The sequence below is a fragment of the Schistocerca serialis genome, chromosome 2, assembly GCF_023864345.2.
Source record: "Schistocerca serialis cubense isolate TAMUIC-IGC-003099 chromosome 2, iqSchSeri2.2, whole genome shotgun sequence".
Classification (NCBI taxonomy): domain Eukaryota; kingdom Metazoa; phylum Arthropoda; class Insecta; order Orthoptera; family Acrididae; genus Schistocerca; species Schistocerca serialis.
This window is the reverse complement of record NC_064639.1, coordinates 786102467-786124659: the sequence shown is the minus strand read 5'-3', so window position 1 is coordinate 786124659 and position 22193 is coordinate 786102467. Positions and strand designations below refer to the sequence as shown.

Sequence of the window (22193 nt, the reverse complement as noted above, 5' to 3'; positions counted from 1 at the left end):
CGGTATGTTAAAGAAATTTGACCTTTGTTAATCTTTTCTGCTTAGGCAGTCAATTTATTTGAAACGAAGTGTTTAATTCCTAACTATTGGCTAGTTTCCACTGTTCAGTGCATTTCAAGTTAACGTTTTCATTGTTTAGCACGTATCGAATGGTTGTTTGAAAAGCATTACTTTCAAAGTAAATTTCCTTTTAGGCAAGATGAACTCTGTGCACGACTGTCCGAAGAATTTTTTAAATCACAGAGCGTTTGACTCTCCTACAAAAATCAGTTCTTTGAGGATGACCATTTAGAATATTTTGGAGCCCAGATCATCAGGCATTTATGTCGTTAAAAATTTTACTGGCACATTTGTGTGATACGCGCAAAGAAGAGCAACATTATGTGTGAAAGCTTAGCTTCTCTTGCAGCTTATTAATCTTGGAGACCAATATTATACGTGAAAGCTTTTCTTATAGTGACACTGTGTGTATTAATTTAAACCATTAGCTTTTGTTATTTATGTGTTCGCACTACTTAACAGTGATGTTGCTATTGGCTGACTACATCACGTGTCCTATGCTCTGAATATCCGCTGTCATCTGCTGACGAGATCACGTGACATGAGCTATGACTGGCTTATGAAAGAACACCGCAATCTTGATCTCAATCCTTCGGAAAGTAACATATGGTGTTTGGTGGAATTCGAATTTATAGTTTCATAATATGAAAATGTGCAGTGTACATGTTGCAGCACATCAGACATCTTTCCAAAACTTGTTTTTTCCCCGTGAGTTTCATTTTCTAAAGTGCCGGGAAATTCTACGCCGGTGTATAAAACCACAACAATTGAAAGGATTGACAAGTTTTACAGTTTTGAGGAAAAGTATGCTGTTACTTAACATGGAAAAAGTGCATTTTCATCTGGGAGAAAGTTATTTTTAACCGGGAAATCTGGGAAAAATCAGGGAATTTTTTTTCCTCGTCCACATATACACCCTGACTTTGGTGCGGATTATAAAGGTTATGTTGCAGAAAAGATCAGAACATTAGAAATAACAGATGCTTGAGCATGAAGAAGCTAACTGAAAAATTCTCCTATTGGAGTGGTAGGGCAGAGTGGGTGGGTGGGTGGGTGGGGGGGGGGGGGGGGGTAGGCAAACATGTTTCTCCTTAAAAGAATCTGACTGAGAAGTGGGGAACCACCTGTCTCACTCCTCACTCCACCTTCCTCACCAAAAGTTTCGGCATGCGAATGTATTCTTCCTCTTGTCACACAGACCATTCTAAATCCTTTTGCCCAGTCTTTCTTTGCAGTTAAACCTTTGTAGTTAGCATTACCCTCTCATTACTGCTTTCTATATATGTCTCTCTTCTACTTTCTTCTTTTTCTCCTACTGATTTACAGTACATCCCACTGCCAGTGTCTCCTCTCTCACTTATACGCTGTTTTTTTTGTGTCTGTCTTTCCAACTGTCACTGTCTCCACCACACCTTGGCAGCTCAAAAATTCTAGATGGTCCAACTTATTTTATCCCGTATATGCACATGTTTAAAATTTCAGTTCAAAATGTGCCGTCCCCTATACCTACATGTTAAAAGTTAGCCAGTCTATGAGGGTGCAGATTCCCCAGGCCTATGTATGGTCTCCACTCATCTTTGTTTCTCACTTTCACTGCCTCCTCTTTATTTTAATGCCACTGCTTCTACCTCCACCAATATCTCTTTCTTTTTTACTGCCACTTTGTCTCACTGACCTTCAATATCCTCTCTCTCCTCGTCTCCCACTACTATTGTGTTCATCTATCTCTCTTCCTCTTTCACTGTCACTTATTCTCTCCCACCATTACTGTCTCCTCTCTTTTCCGCACTGGCACTGTGTCCTCTCTTTTCCACCATCACTGTCTGCTACTTTGTTTAAGCACAGAAACATATGAATGTGTTCACATACCAACATATTTGGTGAGGAAGGCAGAATGAGGGCAGAGGCAGCTAGTTCCCCATTGATCTGTCAGTCTTTTGAAGAATAACATGTCTGCATTCTTTTACTCAAACAGGAGCATTTTTCTGCAGGTTTACTATTTTTTCCTGCTACAGCAGTGTGTGCTACTTTTATAAAACCAATTTTATAAGTAAGTTAACTTCGACAGTTTATTTATATACTCTGACATATTTATATACTTTAACACACGTAAACAACAAATAAGTATGCATAATATAAGCTTAACACAAAATTGCCTGCTTTATGTTTTTTGTGGCTACCTTGCTCATTGATTGCAATTCATTAAGAATGCTCAGTTTCTGATTTAACTATTTAATTGGATAGGTAAAAAATTACTCATAAAGCGGCGGCAGAATACACATATAAAAACCAGTTGTAATTGGGAAGCTTTTAGAGCCAGTAGCTCCTCCTTAAGGCAGAAGGGTTGAAGTGAAAGGAAGGGGGGTGAAGGAAAAGGACTGGAGAGTTCTAGGAAATGGGGCAGATTTTGGAAAAGGCACCCAGAACTGCGGCTCATGGGAGACTAACGTATGGGATGAGAAGGAAAGACTGATTGTTGGAGACTACGTTGGATGAGATTTGAAAATCTGAGAGCTTAAAGGTGGAAGATACGGCAATATGCAGACAGAGATTACTGCTTAAACCTCTTGCATGAGTTAATAAGAGGGAAAAGCTAAGTGCATTGTACGTAACAGAGGTGGGAGGGGGGTGGTGAAAAATAGACAGGAAAGACAATGAAAGATGTAGAAAACTAAAATGGAGTGAAGCAAAGAGTAGTTACAGTGAAGAAATGCCGAGACAGAAGAAATTAACGTAAATTAAGGCCCCCTGCAGAGTTGTGAGATACTGGTGTCTGGGGGAAGAATACTGATGGCACGTGTGGTGAAACAGACGATATTGCAAGTTGCCCGTATACACCCTGTGCCTATGCCCATTTGTCCTAATTGATAATTTGGTTGTAGTCACACCGATGTAGATGGCCGAACAGTGCTTACATAATAGCTGGTATATGATGTGTTGTTTTCAGGTGGCTCTCCCTTTGATAGTATATGTTTTGCCAGTTACAGGACTGTTATAGGTAGTGGTAGGAGGGTGCATAGGGCAAATCTTACAGTGGCGATGGTCACAGGGGTAGCCATAGGGTAGGGAGATGGGTGCAAAAGGAACATGGGGTCTCATGAGAATATTGTGGAGATTGGGAGGGCGATGGGAAACTATTCTAGGTGTAGTGGTCAAAATTTCAGACAGAATGTTTTTGAAAAGAACTGATATAAGGATGTAACATGAGATGGTTTTCATGATGAATCCCACGATGAATCCCATCTCATATGACGTGTTATTTTCAAAAACATGATTTTGCAGTATCAAAACTAAGGTTCCACGTTCTCTTTCTTGAAATCTGCCTGTCTCTTGGAGTTGGTCCAAAAGGCCTAACACTGAAAGCCCCTGCTTCTGGATGCAATCTTACCCTACACCAGGCTCTTCTACAGTTTCAAATACGTCAATCTCTTGTTATTACCTAGCTGATCTGTGACCTACATGCCTCATCAGCCAATTTTCACGCTACCAGACTTCTCTCCTTCCACAAAATCCTGCAGTTATGTGCCACTCATGTTTCCTTGAATGGCATCATCTGCCAATCCAACTTCAGACTGCAACAACATTCCAGACTTCACTTCAAAAAGCTTTCCCACCCTTCTCCTAAACTATCTCAACAGCGGTGCTTCCCTTCCTGTCCCTCTGCAGCTACTGAAACAGCCCTAGCATCAGCCACCGCTCCTCACCTACAAATCTGTGCTTGGCCAGCATCCTTAACATCCCACAGCCTTCACCACTGTCTCCCTGACCAAGAATAACCCATAATCCCAAGAACCAGTCACAACAGTACAGTGTCCTTAACCTCTCATCGAAAGCACTCTCCCCTCCTGAATTATGTATCTGTATTATCTAAGGGTCTCACTTTCAGCCCTAAACCTGCATTTGATGACGCTGCTTTGTTGAAGGACCTACTTTCCCTCACACCTAATATCCAGTGGAAATATAACTTTGCAACCCAATTGCAAAACCTTTCCAACAACAAACCTGACATTGAACCCTACCTTGAACAGTTCAGACCACAATCCCAACTTGATCCACCACCACTACCTCAAAATCACCCCTTACAAGCCTTCCAAGAATTCCTCACATGCAGCATCGTTTCACAACTCTTCCTCAGGTCCCTACAACATGACACTAACCTTCCCTCTGCAGAACTTCAGGCTCTATGTTCCCTAAAAGCTGATGACTCCATCATTATCCTCCCAGCAGACAAAGGATCTACCAATGTAGTACTTGACCGAAAGGAGAAAGTTTGTGAAGGTCTATGGCAGCTGTCTGACACCTCTACATAGAGTGTCTGCCATCAAGATGCCATACCTGTGATTCAAACTGACCTGCAGTCCCTCTTTAAATTATCAGGCCCCTCACAAGGACTAACACCTCAATCCATAGAACTCACCCCACCCAAACCACACACCTCCACCTTTTACCTTCATCGTAAGATCCACAAACCCAATCATCCTGGACATCCTATAGTTGCTGGCCTCAAAGCACTCACAGAACGTATATCTGCCTTAGTTGATCAATACCTGCAACCCATAATACAAAGACTCCCCTTCTACATCAAAGATACCAACCATTTCCTAGATCATCTGGAACATGCCCGTCCCACTCCCCCACACACGTTGCTTGTCACCATTGATACCACCTCCCTCTATACCAACATCCGTCACGTTCATGGTCTTTCTTCTGCTGAACATTTCCTCAATTCCCGTCCACCTGATTCCAAAGCTATGACATCCTTCCTGCTCAACTTAATCAACATTATACTTACCAATAACTACTTCACCTTTGAAGGGCAGACATACAAACAGATCAGGGGTACAGCCATGGGTACCAGGATGGCTCCTTCCTATGCCAACCTTTGCAAGGGGTTGCTTGGAGGGGGCTTTCCTGGGATCTGTAAGTCGTCAGCCCCTGGTTTGGTTTAGATACATTGATGACATCTTTACCATATGGACTCATGGTGAGGCTGACCTGCTAAAATTTGTGGAATCTCTGAATACCTTCTCCCAATTAAATTTCACATGGTCCTATTCCAAATCCCATTCCACTTTCCTTGATGTTGATCTCGTTCTCACTGAAGGCCAGGTACACATTTCTGTCCACATTAAACCTACCAGCAAACAACAGTACATTTTGATAGTTGCTGTCCTTTCCATGTCAAGCATTTCCTGCCACACAGCCTTGGCATTCGAGGCAATACATTCGTTTGGATGCAGACTCTTTACAACAATACACATCCATTCTAACCTCAGCCTTCACTGCATGTAATTACCCCACCAGCCTAGTTATAAAGCAGATTTCCCGGGCCATCACATCCAATCCTGGCTCTGCGGATCCCTCCAAGAAACAACTTCGGAGCACACCATTGGTGCCTCAGTATTATCCTGGTCTGAAATGTGTTAATCAGCTACTTCAACAGGGCCATGACTTCCTAAAATCATGCCCTGAAATGAGATCCATTCTGTCTGAAATTTTGCCCACTGCAGCTAGAATAGCTTCCCATAACCCTCCCAATCTCCACAATATTCTTGTCAGACCCTATGATCCTTCTGCACCCATCTCCCTACCCTATGGCTCCTATCCCTGTGAACACCCCCACTGCAAGCCTTGCCCAATGCACCCTCCTACCACCACCTATAACAGCCCTGTAACTGGCAAAACATATATTATCAAAGGGAGAGCCACCTGAAAAACAACACATCATACCGGCTGTTATGTAAACACTGTTTGGCCTTCTACATTGGTATGACTACCACTAAATCATCAGTTAGTATGAATGGGCTTAAGCAGAGGGTGTATCCTGCAACTCACTATATCCTTTTGCGGAGCAGGCTCTGCAACATGACATTTGTGAGCTCGGCACCTGTTTCATCACACGTGCCGTCTTGATTCTTCCCCCGGACACCAGTATCTCAGAACTCTACATGTGGGAACTAACACTACAACATGTCCTGGGTTCTCGCTACCCACGTGGCCTTACTTGATGTTAATTTCTCCCATGTCAGCATTTCTTCACTGTAACTACTCTTTGCTGCACTCCATTTTAATTTTCTACATATTTCATTGTCTTTCCTGTCTATGTTTCACCACCTCCCTCCCCACCTTTGTTACGTACAATGCACTTAGCTTTTCACTCTTATTAACTCATGCATGATGTTTAGGCAGTGATCTCTGTCTGCATGTTACCCTGTCTTCCGCCTTTAAGCTCTCATGTTTTCAAATCTCATCCAATGCAGTCCCAACAATCAGTCTTCTCATCCCGTAAGGCAAGTCTCCCCTGACTCATAGTTCTGGGTGACTTTCCCAAAATCTACCCCATTTCATAGACCTCTCCAGTCCTTTTCCTTCACCCCTCTTCCTTCCACTTCAATCCTTCTGCTTCTCTGAAAGCTTGCCAATTATGACCATCTTTTATCTGTGGAGGAGGAGCCATTGGCTCCGAAAGCTAGCAAATTGGGATACATTTTATTTTTGTACTCTCCTGCCACTGCTTGATGATTAGATTTTTTTAATCCATCCAATTACTTATATTGACTAAAAACTTAATTTAGTGACCTCAGAACCCATTTGATGACCCTAGAACAATTGCCATATGTTCACTATGTCCTTTAAAATACATATGCACTTCAGACCGGATACTACATTCATAAGTGCTGTAAATTTGGACCTCTGCATCTCAGTAATGCATAATGATGTTCAATAAAGTTTCAAGGTTGTCCAAGAACATCAACTGAAGGAAACGTGGTAAAAAAATCCAACAATTTGCCATGAATAGTAATTATAGTAGTGACCATCACCACAATTGGTACTTTTTATACCCGAAAATCATAGTTTTTTGGGCCTTTTCACAGGAACAGCCCTTGAACAAATTGTGCTTTTGTAAGCTGCATAATGTTCACACCTAATGCAAAAGAACCATCCAGTTTGCTGATGTTGCCTGGACTGGAGGAAGTGTGTAATGTTTAAATTTTGACCGCTTTCTATAGGATAAGAATAGTATGCCTGTTCATTCGATAGGTACACAAAAGGTCGCTAGGCCAAGGGCTATCTGAAACAGATGACCTCCTATTTCTGTGAGCCATAGGACTCTAGATATGACAGCCTGAAAAAAAGCACATTTTTGCACTGAGCTCTTTGGAACATATTGGTGCCATGCACTGTTGTGCATGGACTAATAGACATGTTCCCTTCAACATGGGCAGACTGTGTGTTGCACACTCAAAAGCTTCAGGAGGATGACTTTGATAGGGAGGTGAAGAGGGATATAAGCCTTGAACTTATCATCTTAAATTTATGGTCGTATAGTTCAGACACAGTCTTGGACAGCAGTGACAATGCTATTATGATGTAGGCTTTGTAATAAAGAAAATGAATAATAGTTTTTAGTTTTAAAGACTGACGGTTTAAGCAAAATGTTTTTGTTTGTCAGCATATCAGTTGCATAAATAGTGTCTGAGAACTTCATAGGCTTTATTGATTGTGAATGTGTACCCTAACAAATATACTGACATTCACTTGTTAAAACTGACATAAGTATAATTTTCTGCACACAACCCAAGGAGAAGTCGCTATGTAATTGTGAGCAGCAACTAGGTAATTGTGAAATGTAAGCCTTTCCTAGCACATACTGCACTCTAATAATTCGTGATAATGTGGCCAGGTAAGTTAGTCAAAACCTCTGATATTTCGATAGGTAACCCCTTGTCATTTTCAAGGCACAAAATGGGAAAATATCTTAAAATGACAGGAAGGGTTACCTTTCAAGATAATGGTGGTTTTAGACATTACCAGGCAGCATTCCCTCGAGTTATTCAAAGAAGATGGTTAGTTGTTTGCCTGTTCTATGAATCATAATTGCATTCTCTCACTATGATGTCAAACTAGTTGCTCATTGACAGCAAAAAATATGATAACATACCGACCATTTACACGATAGTCTTTCACATTATTCCTTGCGACCAGTAAGAAATTGTATGGAGTAGAAGCCGTTTGTCAAATAAGTATAATGATTTGGCTTCCGTTTGAAGTTAATTTTGTTGTGTATTACATTTTTACATATACCGTCCATTTCGCACTAAAATGACAACATAGTAACCAATCTCAATAACCTTGTCATTAGACAATCGTCTTTTTTAGAAAAATTGTACTTGATGTCTTCAAAAAGCTGCGACACTGTTCTTGCCTTTCGACATGACACAGAAGCCGTCGAACAGTGGACGCAATTTTGTCAGCATGTCTCTCATGTAGATCACTGATCAAAATTGGTTTTAAAATGTATTGTTCTCCACATAGATGTGAATGTCTAAAAGATGTTCCATTGGCAAATCAACCTGATTGTTGACCGCAGCCACACATTTTGGCAACGCAGATTCTTTTTGCCTATTCTCTGCTGCTACTCTTATGCAAATGTCACTCTCTCCAAACTTCCCTATTGCTCCACCCCTCTGCATGGAAATGTCTTTCTACATGAAATGGACTATAAATATCTATGCCCTTTAGCTCATGTAGTTTTTATGGTCATAATTTGTTTACTTACAAAGTAATATTTCTCTTGTTTGTTGAGCAAGCGTGCAGTGGGGTCATTCAGTAACGCAAAAATTAAGTGATGTTCGAAAGGCTATGGGGTGTAGCATCAAATGCTTTCATGCAGATAACATAATTTTTCAACAAGGTAGGTGCTTGTCGCCTTCTGATCCAACTTTGTAGAGCTGTAGTGTGGGCCAGTTTACACCAATTTATGTACTAGCTTACTAGAAAACTGCACATATCAAGAAGAGAGAGAGGCTGTAACCTTATTCCAGGGTATGTTGATTTCCAGAGCCTACAGGAAACAAAGATCTGGGCTTAACTGCCTGGATCCTCAGCCTCAAGGTGTGGTATGTGTTCTTGGGGTGGATGCATGCTGAGTCTAAATGGTTAGTGGTCAACATCTAGGACACTTAAAACATACCTCAGTTAGATAGGGCTTACCCAGGACAGTGGGGTTCTGGGTGGATCCTTGCTCATGGGACCAAATTAGCTCACAATAAATCAAATCCAAAAACCTCCAGCAGACTTCAAATAACAGTAAAACTGCAAGTAGTAACATGATATTGAGTGGAAATGATAAATTTACTGCTACCAGTTACAATTTATTTTATTTCAGTTACGCACATTAGACTTTTAAGCCTCCGTTATCAGGTAGATTTAAGGGAATATATGTGTGTGTAGTCTTCATGACATTGGAGTAACCTGTGGTACTGTCTAGTGGTTGAAGAAAAAAGCAAAACTCTCATTTTAGAATATGGCTCATAGTTTTGTGAAGGTTTTTCATTGCAAACATGAACAAAAATATGAATGTAAAAATAAAAATACTTCTGGTGGTGACAGTCTTATTTTTCTGTCACACTGTATCACATACATCGTCACAACTACTCCATAACAGTGAAATGAACAAGGATAACATTTAGAAACTAATACATCCTCCATTATTCTTATCATTTGGTCAGATCCTGTGCAATACGGAATTGCATGTACTTGTTTTTTGTCTAAGTTTGCTCACAGGCCCATGTGCAGAGAACCAGGTATTAATTTTCAGGAACATTTTATTTACATTTTCAAGTATTGAAAATGCAAAGAGAGCTATTCCTGCTTCTTACATGTTTGATGGAAAATCATTAATCAATATCAAGAGTGGACCCAATACTGATCTCCTTGGTAGACCTGTAGGGATAATTCTCTAGCCTGAAGCTGTTGCATCATTGTGTACACTTCCCAAGTTTCTTTCTTAATTCGATGTTCATATTGGGATAGATGGAATGAAAACAAGGTACAAGCAGGATCTCTGGTATGGTGATATTTGACATTCTACATAAGAAAACTGTGAATTACACACTCTCGTGGTTTTGACAATTCAAAGAAACTACCCATTGGCCTTAGTTTGAATGTTGCATAATCTGAAAAATAGCACCTTCTTTGGAGAGACCCTTTTGTTATCCAAATTAAAGCTGAGTAAGCATCTTCTTGTGGTTCTTCCAGGTATAATTTTTTCACTACCTTTGAGAAAGTAGTTAACAAGATTGAGCATTAATAATTAAAATCTGTCGTACCAGCATTGTTGTAAAGGGGCCTGATAAACACCATATTTGTCTTTCTGGAATATACCCTGTATAGTGATGTACTCCATAAATGGGATGAACAAAATTTTAATAAATAACTTGAGATGTTACAGACTCCACAAGTATTTTTGCTTACATTCCAAATTTTTTTAGCAGAGTGTGGAGTAATTATAATTTGGCTCTATGTATGTGGCATTGCTATTGGTTCTAGCATATATTCTGTTACCATGTCTCAACAGTTGTTTGCACCCGTATTCTGAGCTATCTGCAGGAAGTGTTTATTGTATATGTTGGCTACCTGACATCTTTTAGCTACTATTTTTGTCTGTTTTCTGTAATACAATCCTCACATCCTTTAGCTTATTTCCCAGTTTCTTTTTTAACCAGTACCCAGGTAAATTTAATTGTGTTTCAGGTATCAGAATTCTTAATTGCAGAAATTTTACAGAGTAGTAGTGTATTTTTTAAAATAATCTTAATACAGCACAGTTTTTCATGTAATTTGGAATCAGTTCTACTTCTCTGTCTGTCCTGCCATTTTATACAGCTTCCTACTTCTTTCACATGGTATTTTTTTTTTGTTAATGCTTTTTTATGATTTGTTAATACTGTATTTATTATTTTCTTGAGAAAACAGCTGTTAAGGATTGATAAAAATACAAATATAAATACATTTCAATGTAGAATTTACATTTGTCACGTTGTACACATGACCATAGTCAGCTTCTTGTAAAACTGTCTTGTAACTATCTGGTGTCATTTTATTAACCACTCATAAATGTTTCCATAATACCACTTTACTGTGATGAGGTAAGTTATTAAATATAGCTGGTCGTGCATCATGATCAGAGATGATGAAGTTCTTGCTTTCAGGTTCGGTGTTGTCTGTGCATTTGTTACAAATGCGTACATGGAAAATGGAATTAAAGCTTTGCCCAGGAAGTTAAATACTGCATTGGACGACTCTCAGTTGTATTTCACAAATACAAAACTGGTGAGGTTATATGTAAATACGTAACAATTCCTTATCTTTCTCCCCTTCTAACTGACCGATGAGATTTTTCTTTTTTTAAGTTCGTAAATTATGTAGATGTTATTTACTTACCTCTATTAAAGAATGACATTTAATGTTGATTAATTCATTTTTCTTGCAGACACTCCACATAGACCATAGTACAAAACTATATGTAGTAGTTTTGCTACTGAGTTTTGTGGATTGAAGCTTACAGAAAATGAAATGAAATAGCATGAATTAATGTATCTGTAGAAATATCTAAATGAGATCTGTGTGGTTCACAAGATAATCTATGTATCTGTTGTGTGTTCAGTTCCACAGGTTGTGTGTGAAACGTATACAGGAAATGAGACATCTGTTAGATGGGTCATAACAAGCATATTTCACGTAGCAACCCATGTCTGCATTGGTTAGTGTATGGTGCTAGATATCATTGAACAGCATCGTGCACCACCAAGAGAGTAGGGACAAAAAATGCCATCTGATCTGTTGTGGTAGCAGGTATGCAAGGCAACATTTTCAGTGTATTTGTGGCACCAAAGTAAATGAGAAGTCAGGATGAAGTTTTATAACCTTTATTTGGAAACAGTTACAAAGAGTTCTCGAAATACGCCCCCCTGTGTGAATGCACATTGTGCAGTGACACTGGAGCAACTGTTGCATTCTTTCAAACGCTCCTGGCAAAGTGGATATTGCTTCGGAAGTTGCCATAATGCACACTATCGGCTCTTCATTAGTCTTCATGAGTGTTTAATAGACAGCAGATTTCATGTAGCCCCAGAAGAAAAAGAGCATTGGGCATCCAACTTATCATCATGATGCCTACAGTTGTGCAAGAAGAAATCAGAACCTAGCTTTATTTAATGAAAATGACAGTTTATATGGAAAATGTGATGTACAGAAAATGTGAGATCATTGTTGAGTATAGCAGTGTGGTCTGTTGCGCACGCACACACACACACACACACACACACACACACACACACACACACACTTAGAGAGGGAGAAGGAGAGGGAGAGAGAGAGATTACCATGACATTTGTGTAAACAGCTATGTGCAACAGCCTTGAGACCACCGCAGTGTCTCCTTGCCACTGATAAACTCCCCCTCCCCCTCAATAAAAAATATATCTTTTGTAAAAAATCAGTGTTACCTTTTACCTTTCAGTCTTTTAGTATATCACATACAAAATTATGTGACTAACTCAGAATGAAGTGCTGTTTGAGGTATTGTTGGGCTGTTACTCAGTACATTTCATCATTCACAATGTTTGTTTGTGGGTGTGAAAAGATAATTTCAAACAGTGAAACGTCCAGGATGGATTAACATCGTAATTGTGAAAAGGATAGATTACCACTCACCATACAGAGGTGAGTCACAGACAGGCACAATAAAAAGGCTGCTATACATTTAAGGTTTTAGCCAAAAGGCCTTCTTCTAAAGTAGAAAAAACATGCACGTTTTCACGAACGTGACTCACTCACACATGACTACTATCTCTGGCTGATGTGGCCAGACTGCAACTGTGCCTGATGGGAGCAGCAATCTGGTATGCATAAGAAGGTGACGTGGCAGAGAGGAGGGGGGCTAACAGTGTAGGGGTGGGGGAATGTGTAGTACTGTTTGTGGGAGGTATGTGGTATGGACAGGGTAGGGCTATTAGGTGCAGTCGGGAGATTGGAGGCGGGAGGCAGAAAAGGAGAGAAGTAGGTAATGGAAAAAGGGGGGGGAAAAAGATGACTAGTGAGTGTGCTGGTGGAGTAGAAGGCTGTGTGTAGTGCTGGAGTGGGAGCAGGGAAGGGGATAGGTAGGTGTAGGACAGGGACCAGTGAAGGTTGAGGACAAGGGGGTTACAGGAATGTAGGATATATTGCAAGGAGAGTTCCCACCTGCACTTTTCAGAAAAGGTGGTGTTAATGGGAAGGATCTAGATAGCACAGACTGTGAAACAGTAGCAGAAGTTAAGCAAACTGTGTTGGGCAGCATGTTCGGCAACTGAGTGGACCAGCTGCCACTTTTCGTATGCCCACATAGAAAGCAGCACAGTAGTTGCAGCTTAGTTTGTGGATCATATGTCTTCTTTCATCAGTAACCCTGCCTTTGATAGTATAGGGGAGGCCTCTGATGGGACTGGAGTTGGTGGTGGTGTAAGGATGTATGAGACAGGTCATGTATCTGGGTCTGTTATAGGAATGTTAGCCTTGAGGCAAGAGGTTGCAAGTACAGATAGAGCATGGATGGATAAGGATAGCTACATCAGTACCTCTTCCCATTTCAAGTGCACCAACCACCAGCATTATCTCCACTCTGACAGCAGCCACTCTTTCCATACCAAGAAGTCCCTTCCATGCAGCCTAGTCATATGCGGTCCCTGTCAGAATATTCCAATGTACACAGGCCTTCACAGACAGAAATTGACCTTCCAGCCTTCTACAGTAACAGATCTCCTGTGCCTCATGTCTCCAGTCACCTACCATATCTCGCATACCCAAAAAAGCTCGGCCACAAAAGATTGCTCCCCTCATAACTCAGTACCACCCAGTACTGGAGCAACTGAATTACTCTCTGCCAGGGTTTCAACCTCCCATTAATTCTTCCACCACCACCTACTCCAGCCCAGTCACAGGCATCTCCCATCCTGTTAAACGCAGGGCTACCTGTCAAAGCAGCCATTTGATCTACAGACTACCGTATGTACTCTAATCTAAGCCGCACTTTTTTTCCGGTTTTTGTAATCCAAAAAACCGCCTGCGGCTTAGAATCGAGTACAAAGCAAGCGGAAGTTCTGAAAAATGTTGCTGGGTGCCGCCACAACTAACTTCTGCCATTGAATATATGTAGCGCTAAACAGGCATGCTTTGTAGGCACAAAGGTAAATACTGGCACCAAATCCTCTGCGTCAGTAAATAAATTTAAAAAAAGGTGGAAGACGAGCTTTTTTTCTCCGCCCCAAGTTTCGACCACTGCATTTTCATACATTATCCAACGAAGTAAATACAAATTCCGTATTGTTCATCTTCGAATGTAGCAGCATTTCAATGTACTACAAAAATCCGACTGGTGAGACTGTTTGGGATGTTTGTCAATATGGCCAACTCTACTTGTCAATATAGCCAACTCTACATTCTGAATTTTTTCCTACCTGTGAGAAGAGATGGTTGCTAGTTGCTAACAGGAACATTTATGAATTGTGAATCACATGCAGTATTCTCTTCACCATGAGAATAATACGAATATAAACATTTTGCCATGTATTGTTTTGTGTTTGCTGCTATCTCATTTAAATCCTGTCTGCCTAATAAACTACGAAACTAGAGTCAGACAACAGCAAACGCGGAAGAATATACATATCATGTCATGTTTATATTCGTATTATTCTTATGCTTAACAGTGATACCGTCAGAAATGAAGCACAGCAATTGACTAGATTTTTAAATCTAAGATGACTCTAATTTCTGTGCAGAATGTAATGTACTAGAGAAGCGCCTGCAAAGATTTTCAAATGGAGAAAAATTTTTGCTAAACTCTCATTCAGAACATCTTCTATAATACGCAGTCTATTATTTGGTTCTTGTTGACCATTATCAAAGAAAGCAGCAGTGTAAGTAACAACAAATAGCAGTCTCTTGCCATTGTTTCTCTAATGAGACGATTCCTCTCTTTTTTTTAAAAAAAACTGTAAATGGCGGTCGCACGCACAAAAGCAAGCCATGCCGCGAGCGGCGACAGGCCGTAAACACGCACTATCAGAATGCGACAAACAATGCACGACACAGTACAGTAATGAATTTTTCAGCTTAGAGTGACGTAAACACCAATAACAAAGAAAACGGCGCTTATCAGATCAAAGAAAAATAAGCAATCAATTCAAACCAGACGAAGCATGTGAAAAAGGAAGGGTACCCGTATAAATACGGATGGAGCGCCTGATGCATAGCAATGGCTACCTGGCCTGCCGAAGTGGCCGTGCGGTTAAAGGCGCTGCAGTCTGGAACCGCAAGACTGCTACGGTCGCAGGTTCGAATCCTGCCTCGGGCATGGATGTTTGTGATGTCCTTAGGTTAGCTAGGTTTAACTAGTTCTAAGTTCTAGGGGACTAATGACCTCAGCAGTTGAGTCCCATAGTGCTCAGAGCCATTTGAAAATGGCTACCTGGTAAAGCTTAACTGCTAATCTTACGACTCGAACCAAACTACTGTATCGTCATTCATTCGACCCAAGTTGTGCCCCATATTACAGTGGACCAGCTTTGTTTCGATTTGGAGGTGCGGCCTAAAACTTTTCTCGCCCCTTGAATTTAGAGTCTCAAATTTCAGGTGCGGTTTAGGTTCGGGAAAATTTTTTGTCCTTGATTTCGAGTCTCATTTTTCAGGTGCGGCTTAGATTCGAGTGTGGCTTAGATTCGAGTAAATACGGTAATGAATACAGTATTTTGACACTGAGGATATTGATTCAATATCTGCATGGAAGAGCCAACAAATGATTCAAAATGTCATGTCCATACTGCTGTTTTCCATCCTGTCCATAGCGGAGGAACTAGGAACTTATGTGATAGAATGGTACCCATACTACAGTGGAACATTAATAGGTTCCAGATCAGTTTCGAGAACATTGCTCTTGAGACATTTAAGACTCGTAGGCCTAAGTACACAGCTGAAACGTTTTAATTGTTTGATGTGCCTCTGCTAATATTATTCCATGTACAGAAAGGATTACCTTAGTGGAACAAATCACAGTATGCATTGTGTATCTGCTACCAAATGAACTGCTTGAAAATCAAAAGTAAAATGAATCAACACACCCATCCTTATCTCCTCTTATTTAACAACGATAGTCATAATTTCTCATGGGATTGCATAAACGCCAGCTCCAGGAATTGGAAATTGTTAAAAAGGCAGAAGTTACATCTTGTTCTATGTGCATAGATTGAGGCGCATTTCATTACTGTAATAGGTATTGCATAGTGTAGATCTCCTCTTCTCTCTCTCTCTCTCTCTCTCTCTCTCTCTCTCTCTCTCTCGACTTCATTCAGAGACAAGTTATAAACAACACACGTTGAACAGATTGCTTTACCATCTGAGATTGTATATGAGAGGAGGGAATATGTGCCAAAAGCTTGCTGCCAAAGAGTTTGTTTAATAAGACAAACTGAGTGCTGTACAACCAAATGGCTGTTTTTGAATGCTGTGGTAGTTTCTAGAATTATGCGGACCATAGTGAAAATGTGATACATTGTGATCCAGGCACATCTCTTCCTCAGGCCAACTTAAGGTGCAGCAAGTCACTTGGTGGCATGAGATCGCTCCACATAGGGACCAGGTGACAGTTATTGCATAGGTTCAAGTGCAGGTCTGCAGCAGACTTTCTTGTCATTATTAATACTTACTGAACTGCTAAACAGAGCAAAAAGATATGATAAGCATTCCTGAACCTCCATACAATGTTCCGTAAAACCAAATGACAGTATGGAAGAGAATGAGAACTATTTCAGGTAGAGTTTTGAAGTTTTGTGAAATGGCTGTAATCACTAATGGGATTATCTTGACTACCCAGAGATATTCTACAGACAATGGTAGAATATTTTGTTAGAATTACTGCCACTCCCACCAGTGCCTTACATGTCATTGACATTGAGAGATTTTGGGGAGGAGGAAGTGGGTCTTAACCCTCAAGTACTATGCATTCTCTCATATTACACGATTTTTTGTTTCGTGATATTTCTTACACCCCCTGTGGAGTGAAGCGGTCTCTTCTGTGTACCTTCCTGTTGTATGACAAGCAACACATGCCAGAACTTTTGCCGTGTTGCTGCTCTTTGTTTCTTCTTTTTGAGCCTTGAGAGGACTGACAGCGACAACAACAGTGTTGGCATGTTGTGTTGTTGAATTTTACTGTTTCTCCATGGTAGGGGAAGCTTCTCCTTTTATGCAACATGTTGTGAAAAAGACAGAAGTGGCTGTCCAAACCTGGCTTGGTGGGTCTTCATATCAAGACATGGGTGACAGCAATAATGACCCTGATTTCAAGATATTTATTACTTGCGACATCACTTTGGATCAGCAACAAAGTGATGAAGATGTGATGACTGATGATGATGGAGAATGTTGCATCTTGGTAAGAATAATTGTTTTCGATGGAGAAAGCAGCAGCTGCCAACTAACATAAGAACATGGTGATAAGCATAGCCTTGCAGCTGCCTGGACTTCAACAGATAGCAAAAGGTATTGGGGGGGGGGGGGGGGGGACACTGTTTCGGTAAGCTTACCCTGCATACAAGCTCCTGAAGTCATTAAATTCAAGACACTAATTCGACTGTTAGTGTATTCAGCAATTTTCAAATTGGGAAATGAATTGGTGTACAGCTTGTTTGCAACCGATGGAACTGGCAGAGGTGTTTTCAGTTGTAATGTTAATAAAGAAAAATTTTTGTTTTCGTTATTTTCATTATGATTTGGCAACCCAGATGAGCAGGAGCAAAGAAAGAAAGAAAGAAGACAAGTCAGCAGCAATTTCACAAATGTTTCTGTGTTTTATTGAAAATAATCATCTTTGATTCTCTAGATAAAATAGGGTATGTTGATGAAATAGGTGTACCTTTCCATGGAAGGCATAGATTTGGATGGTATATGCCAAGCAAGCCAGCAAAATATGGCTTGAAAATTCAGTGCTTGTCTGATGCACATACAAGTTACTTCTATAATTTGTACATTTATCCTAAAAAAGACAGTGTTCGTCACTTTCTTTCACAGCATGAGAAAGGTCACAGTGTCCTCTTGTTGGCTGTTCTTCGGTTGGTGTAACATACTGAAAATGCATGCAGAGATATTGTAGGTGATAAGCAGTACTCATCAGAAGAACTAATCAGTGAAGATTCAAAAATGGTCTCACTTACATTGGAACACTGAACAGAAACAAAGATGAGATCCCACAACAGGAAGGCATGACACTGGTTTCCCCTGTGCCCATAAAGTCAAAAGCTGCATTACTAATCTCTTCTATGTACCATTAAGTAATCAATGACTGGGGCTAAGTGTTTTTAAAATATGACAAAAGGCGGTGTGGACTGTGTCGACCAGAGGTGTGTAACTTATTAATCAAGTTGCAAAACAAAATGATGATCTTTGTCCATGTTCTCCACATCCATGGGTGATGCTTTGGTGTGAATTTGTTACGCCATCATCATCATCCAAAGGCGGAAATAATGATGAGATCATTCATTATGGGAAACCTAGCAAGAGACCTTGTTGAGCCTCATATAATGCTTAGATTTTATTTTGAACACTGCCATGAGAGTTGAGTGGCACCATCAGAATAATACTGTGCATAAAAGATGACTTTCAAACACAGAAAGAATGATTTTAAACATGAAAAACCTGTGCCTTTTGCACACCTCATTTGAAGAGTCAGACAAGATACTAGTGGCAACAGTGTGGTGGTCTGATTTGTTTGGAATGTCCTAGAAGAGTCTATGTGAAATCTATGCAGACTGAAGGTGATTAAAATATGGTTCACGACCTCAAAAGAATATGTAATTACTTTCTACCCCACCTTTTAAAATTAAAATGTGTTGAAGTTTTAAAGTACAATAGTCACAAAGTTGATTTCATATACAATTTCTCATAATGAAGTATGTTTTCCATGTAATAATGTTGTGACTGTAGTATTATTTTCCTGAATATAATCTGTGAGTGTGCCGGTAGATAGAGGAGTAACCATCTACTGTTATTTTAGTGATACATAAAATAGAAATTTACTTCAAAGTTTGCTGTGTTTCAGTTGTCCACATGTTTTATTTTAGATCCTACAATGTTTTAAAAAATCTACTTCCAAGATGTGTAATGGACAAGAGAAAGTCATGAAAATATATACTCACCCTAAACAATGATTTCACAAGTAAAAAAAAATTAGGAGGGCATCTTACAGAGCCCTCCATAGTAATTGCATTCCTGTCAATGCCCAGAGTACTTAAGGATAAGTTTAACTAATGATGATACCTTCGACTGCCCATTTTGTACTTCAGAACGTAGATTTGTACGTCTCTGTAAGTGCTGGACAGTGCACTTGGAGTTATTAGACTACATTACAGCGTGTTATGACAAGGCCTACCAAGAATATTTCCTCAACCTTCGTAATACCATATGAGTACTAGACAGTTTTCCATTTCTTGGAAGCACTTTTAATCTCATTCCTTAAACTGACAAAGGTTCACACCAGCAGCAACCATAATGTTACCTCTCATTCTTAGTATAAGAAAGACTTGGAAATTATTTTGTGATCGCCCCTAGTTTGTTTATTAGACTCTAAGAATCTCAGTCTGTCATTGCCATTGTGGATTCAAAAGAGATCACTGCTCACTTGATACTCTGATGCTAGTGGAAGTAGATAACCTGAATGTTTCCTGATTCACACCTACGGTGTGGTAGGTTTTATTCAATGCATATGGAATTCAGGAACACTTGTAATATCTCTGCTCCATTTAGTTGTCAAGAAGCTTTATTGCTTAGGAGTCTGCTGCAAGCCTGCTCTTGAGCCTCATAGTACTGTACCTGTCTCTGAATACAGTAGCAAAAAGTCTGATTCATTAATGTGTACCAGACATATGCAGCGTAAATAATGATGATATTCAAACCTGTTTAAACGACGATTGGTAGCAGCTTTGCCATCACTGTTGCCCTGCCCCACACTTACATTCAATATAAGACTGGCTGTTCTGACAGTGAAACTTCCTAGTTTTGTTAAAATAAATGTGCTGCTGGTGGCATTATTTGGCTTATTATTTTTTCAGTTTCTGTTACCATTGGATCTCTCTCTCTCTCTCTCTCTCTCTCTCTCTCTCTCTCTCTCTCTCTCTCTCTCTGTGTGTGTGTGTGTGTGTGTGTGTGTGTGTGTGTGTGTGTGTGTGTGTGTGTGTGTGTGTTTTCTGGGGCAAGGGAGGTGATAAATCAATTGTTGTGGTGTACAACTAAAATGGTGGCTCTTTTTCCAGGAAGTCAGCACTTTGTTGGTAACAAATTATGAAGAGCTTCAGGAAACAGTCAGCAAAGCTTTGAGTTGTAAGTATCACTTGTCATGTTTTTCTTTGTTTTTTATTTTTTATTTATTTATTTATTTTCCTTATATTTTACAAAATGGAACACTGTAACTACGCTGAGTTCCCTTTGTGGATGTTGTTTTGTGTATGTTGCCATTGCTTGATGACTTAAGTCATGATATTTGGCTAGAAAACATAAAGTTTCCAATTTCACCGAGCGAGGTGGCGCAGTGGTTAGCACATTGGACTCGCATTCGGGAGGACGATGGTTCAATCCCGTCTCCGGCCATCCTGATTAAGGTTTTCCGTGATTTTCCGAAATCGTTTCAGGCAAATACCGGGATGGTTCCTTTGAAAGGGCACGGCCGATTTCCTTCCCCATCCTTCCCTAACCCGAGCTTGCGCTCCATCTCTAATATACCTATATTGTCGACGGGACGTTAAACACCACTAGCCTAGCAACTAGCCTTCCAATTTCACCCTACCCACAATCGTACAATTTATAAAAATATGTGATCTCGTGGATGTGAATTCTTGTTGACCCTAATTCCGGTGAACACTGAATTTTTCTGTTTTATTTTTAGATGTCATCTGATATACTGATTTTCTGCATTGAATGTAATGTCATAAAACTTCCATCACACTGTGTTTGTTTGTTTCTTTCTTCACCTCGCAGACAGTCAAAAATGTTTTCCCATGTTGTACTAGCTCTGACTGACAGATAGAGAAAGTCGTCAAATGTAACAGTGGGATATGTGTTTGGACCTGTACGAGTGACCATGTCCTTTCATATAGTTTTTGCATGCATCAAGATGACAAGCGGAAGACATATAAGTAGGAACAGGAAAGTTTCGCAAAAACAACAATACAAAATTAGTGGTCTTTATCTCAATAATGTGGAATTTGTGATGTTTATGACCTATTATGAAAATTGTTATTTTGCAATGTATAAAAATGTTATGAAAATAAGGATGAGAATTTACTCTACTGACTGTTAAAACTGTATTTTGGCTCCTAATCTCTTCAAGGCTTGGGGGTTCATGTAAGATCTTGAAAAAAGTTAATTTCCTGCATAATGAACTTTGATTCAATGACATAAGCAAAAAAAACTCCACTGAACTTGGCAGAAAACACCACTGAATTTGGCAAGAAAAGCAGCACCAAATTTGACAAGAAAACACTGAATTTGATAAAACACCACCAAATTTGGTAAAAACCACCGAATTGGGCAAAAACAACAATGAAAACAAACACAGAATTTTACATGAAAAACAGAATTAGGGAAAAACACTAAAATTGGCAGATAGAAACACTGACTGTGGCAAGAAACAATGCCAAGTTCGGCCAAAAACAGTGCAGAGTTCGGTGGAAAATAAAGGCAAATTTGGTCATGAAACAAAATGATTTTTTCCTGTACATATAAGTAAAGGGAGGAGGTATTGTGAGGTGGATTTTGTAGTATACTGAGAATGAAAGATGGTTAACCGATGAGAGTGAGCTAGATAGAAGACTCCCTTCCTGTATCCAGTGACGTGATGAAAATTAGAAGTATGTGACATGTACCTGAATAAATATGTTGATGGCAATCTTTACTGTGTCCCTTTCCCTGCCTGACAATTGGTATTAACATTTCCTCGAAGCATTCAGTTCACAATCCAGCTTCAGTGTTTCCAGCTCATTTTTCGAGGGGCCTCATTCAGAAAGTTCTGACTGCAATTAATGTGTGTGCAACTGAGGGAATACTGTACATAAAATGACTCCAGTAATAAAAGATTCACTGTGTGACTTGTAGAAAGATGTTCCTCAAAGGAAAGGAAAGACTTTCCTGGTGTATTACTGAACAGGGCTTTGAATTCTAAAGTGAATCTAGGTGACACTTTTATGCAAGATTGATTAGACCAAATTCCATTGTTCAAGAATATTTATTTTTCTTGTTTTTGATGTCTCCTGGTTTTATTCATATTG

The 22193-nt window shown here is 39.8% G+C and overlaps 1 protein-coding gene across 5 annotated transcripts in view; it reads left to right on the top strand.

The window, feature by feature from the left end:
- LOC126458007 (prominin-like protein) overlaps positions 1-22193 on the top strand; it is a 517920-nt gene that overhangs the window by 279546 nt on the left and 216181 nt on the right. For all 5 annotated transcript variants that reach the window (XR_007585562.1, XM_050094783.1, XM_050094784.1 and 2 more), the window contains 2 exons: positions 11055-11175; positions 20184-20250. Coding sequence is in view for 4 of the 5 variants with exons in the window: in XM_050094783.1 (XP_049950740.1) it covers positions 11055-11175; positions 20184-20250 (188 nt within the window). In the remaining variant the exon portion in view is untranslated. The remainder of the gene's footprint in view (positions 1-11054; positions 11176-20183; positions 20251-22193) is intronic.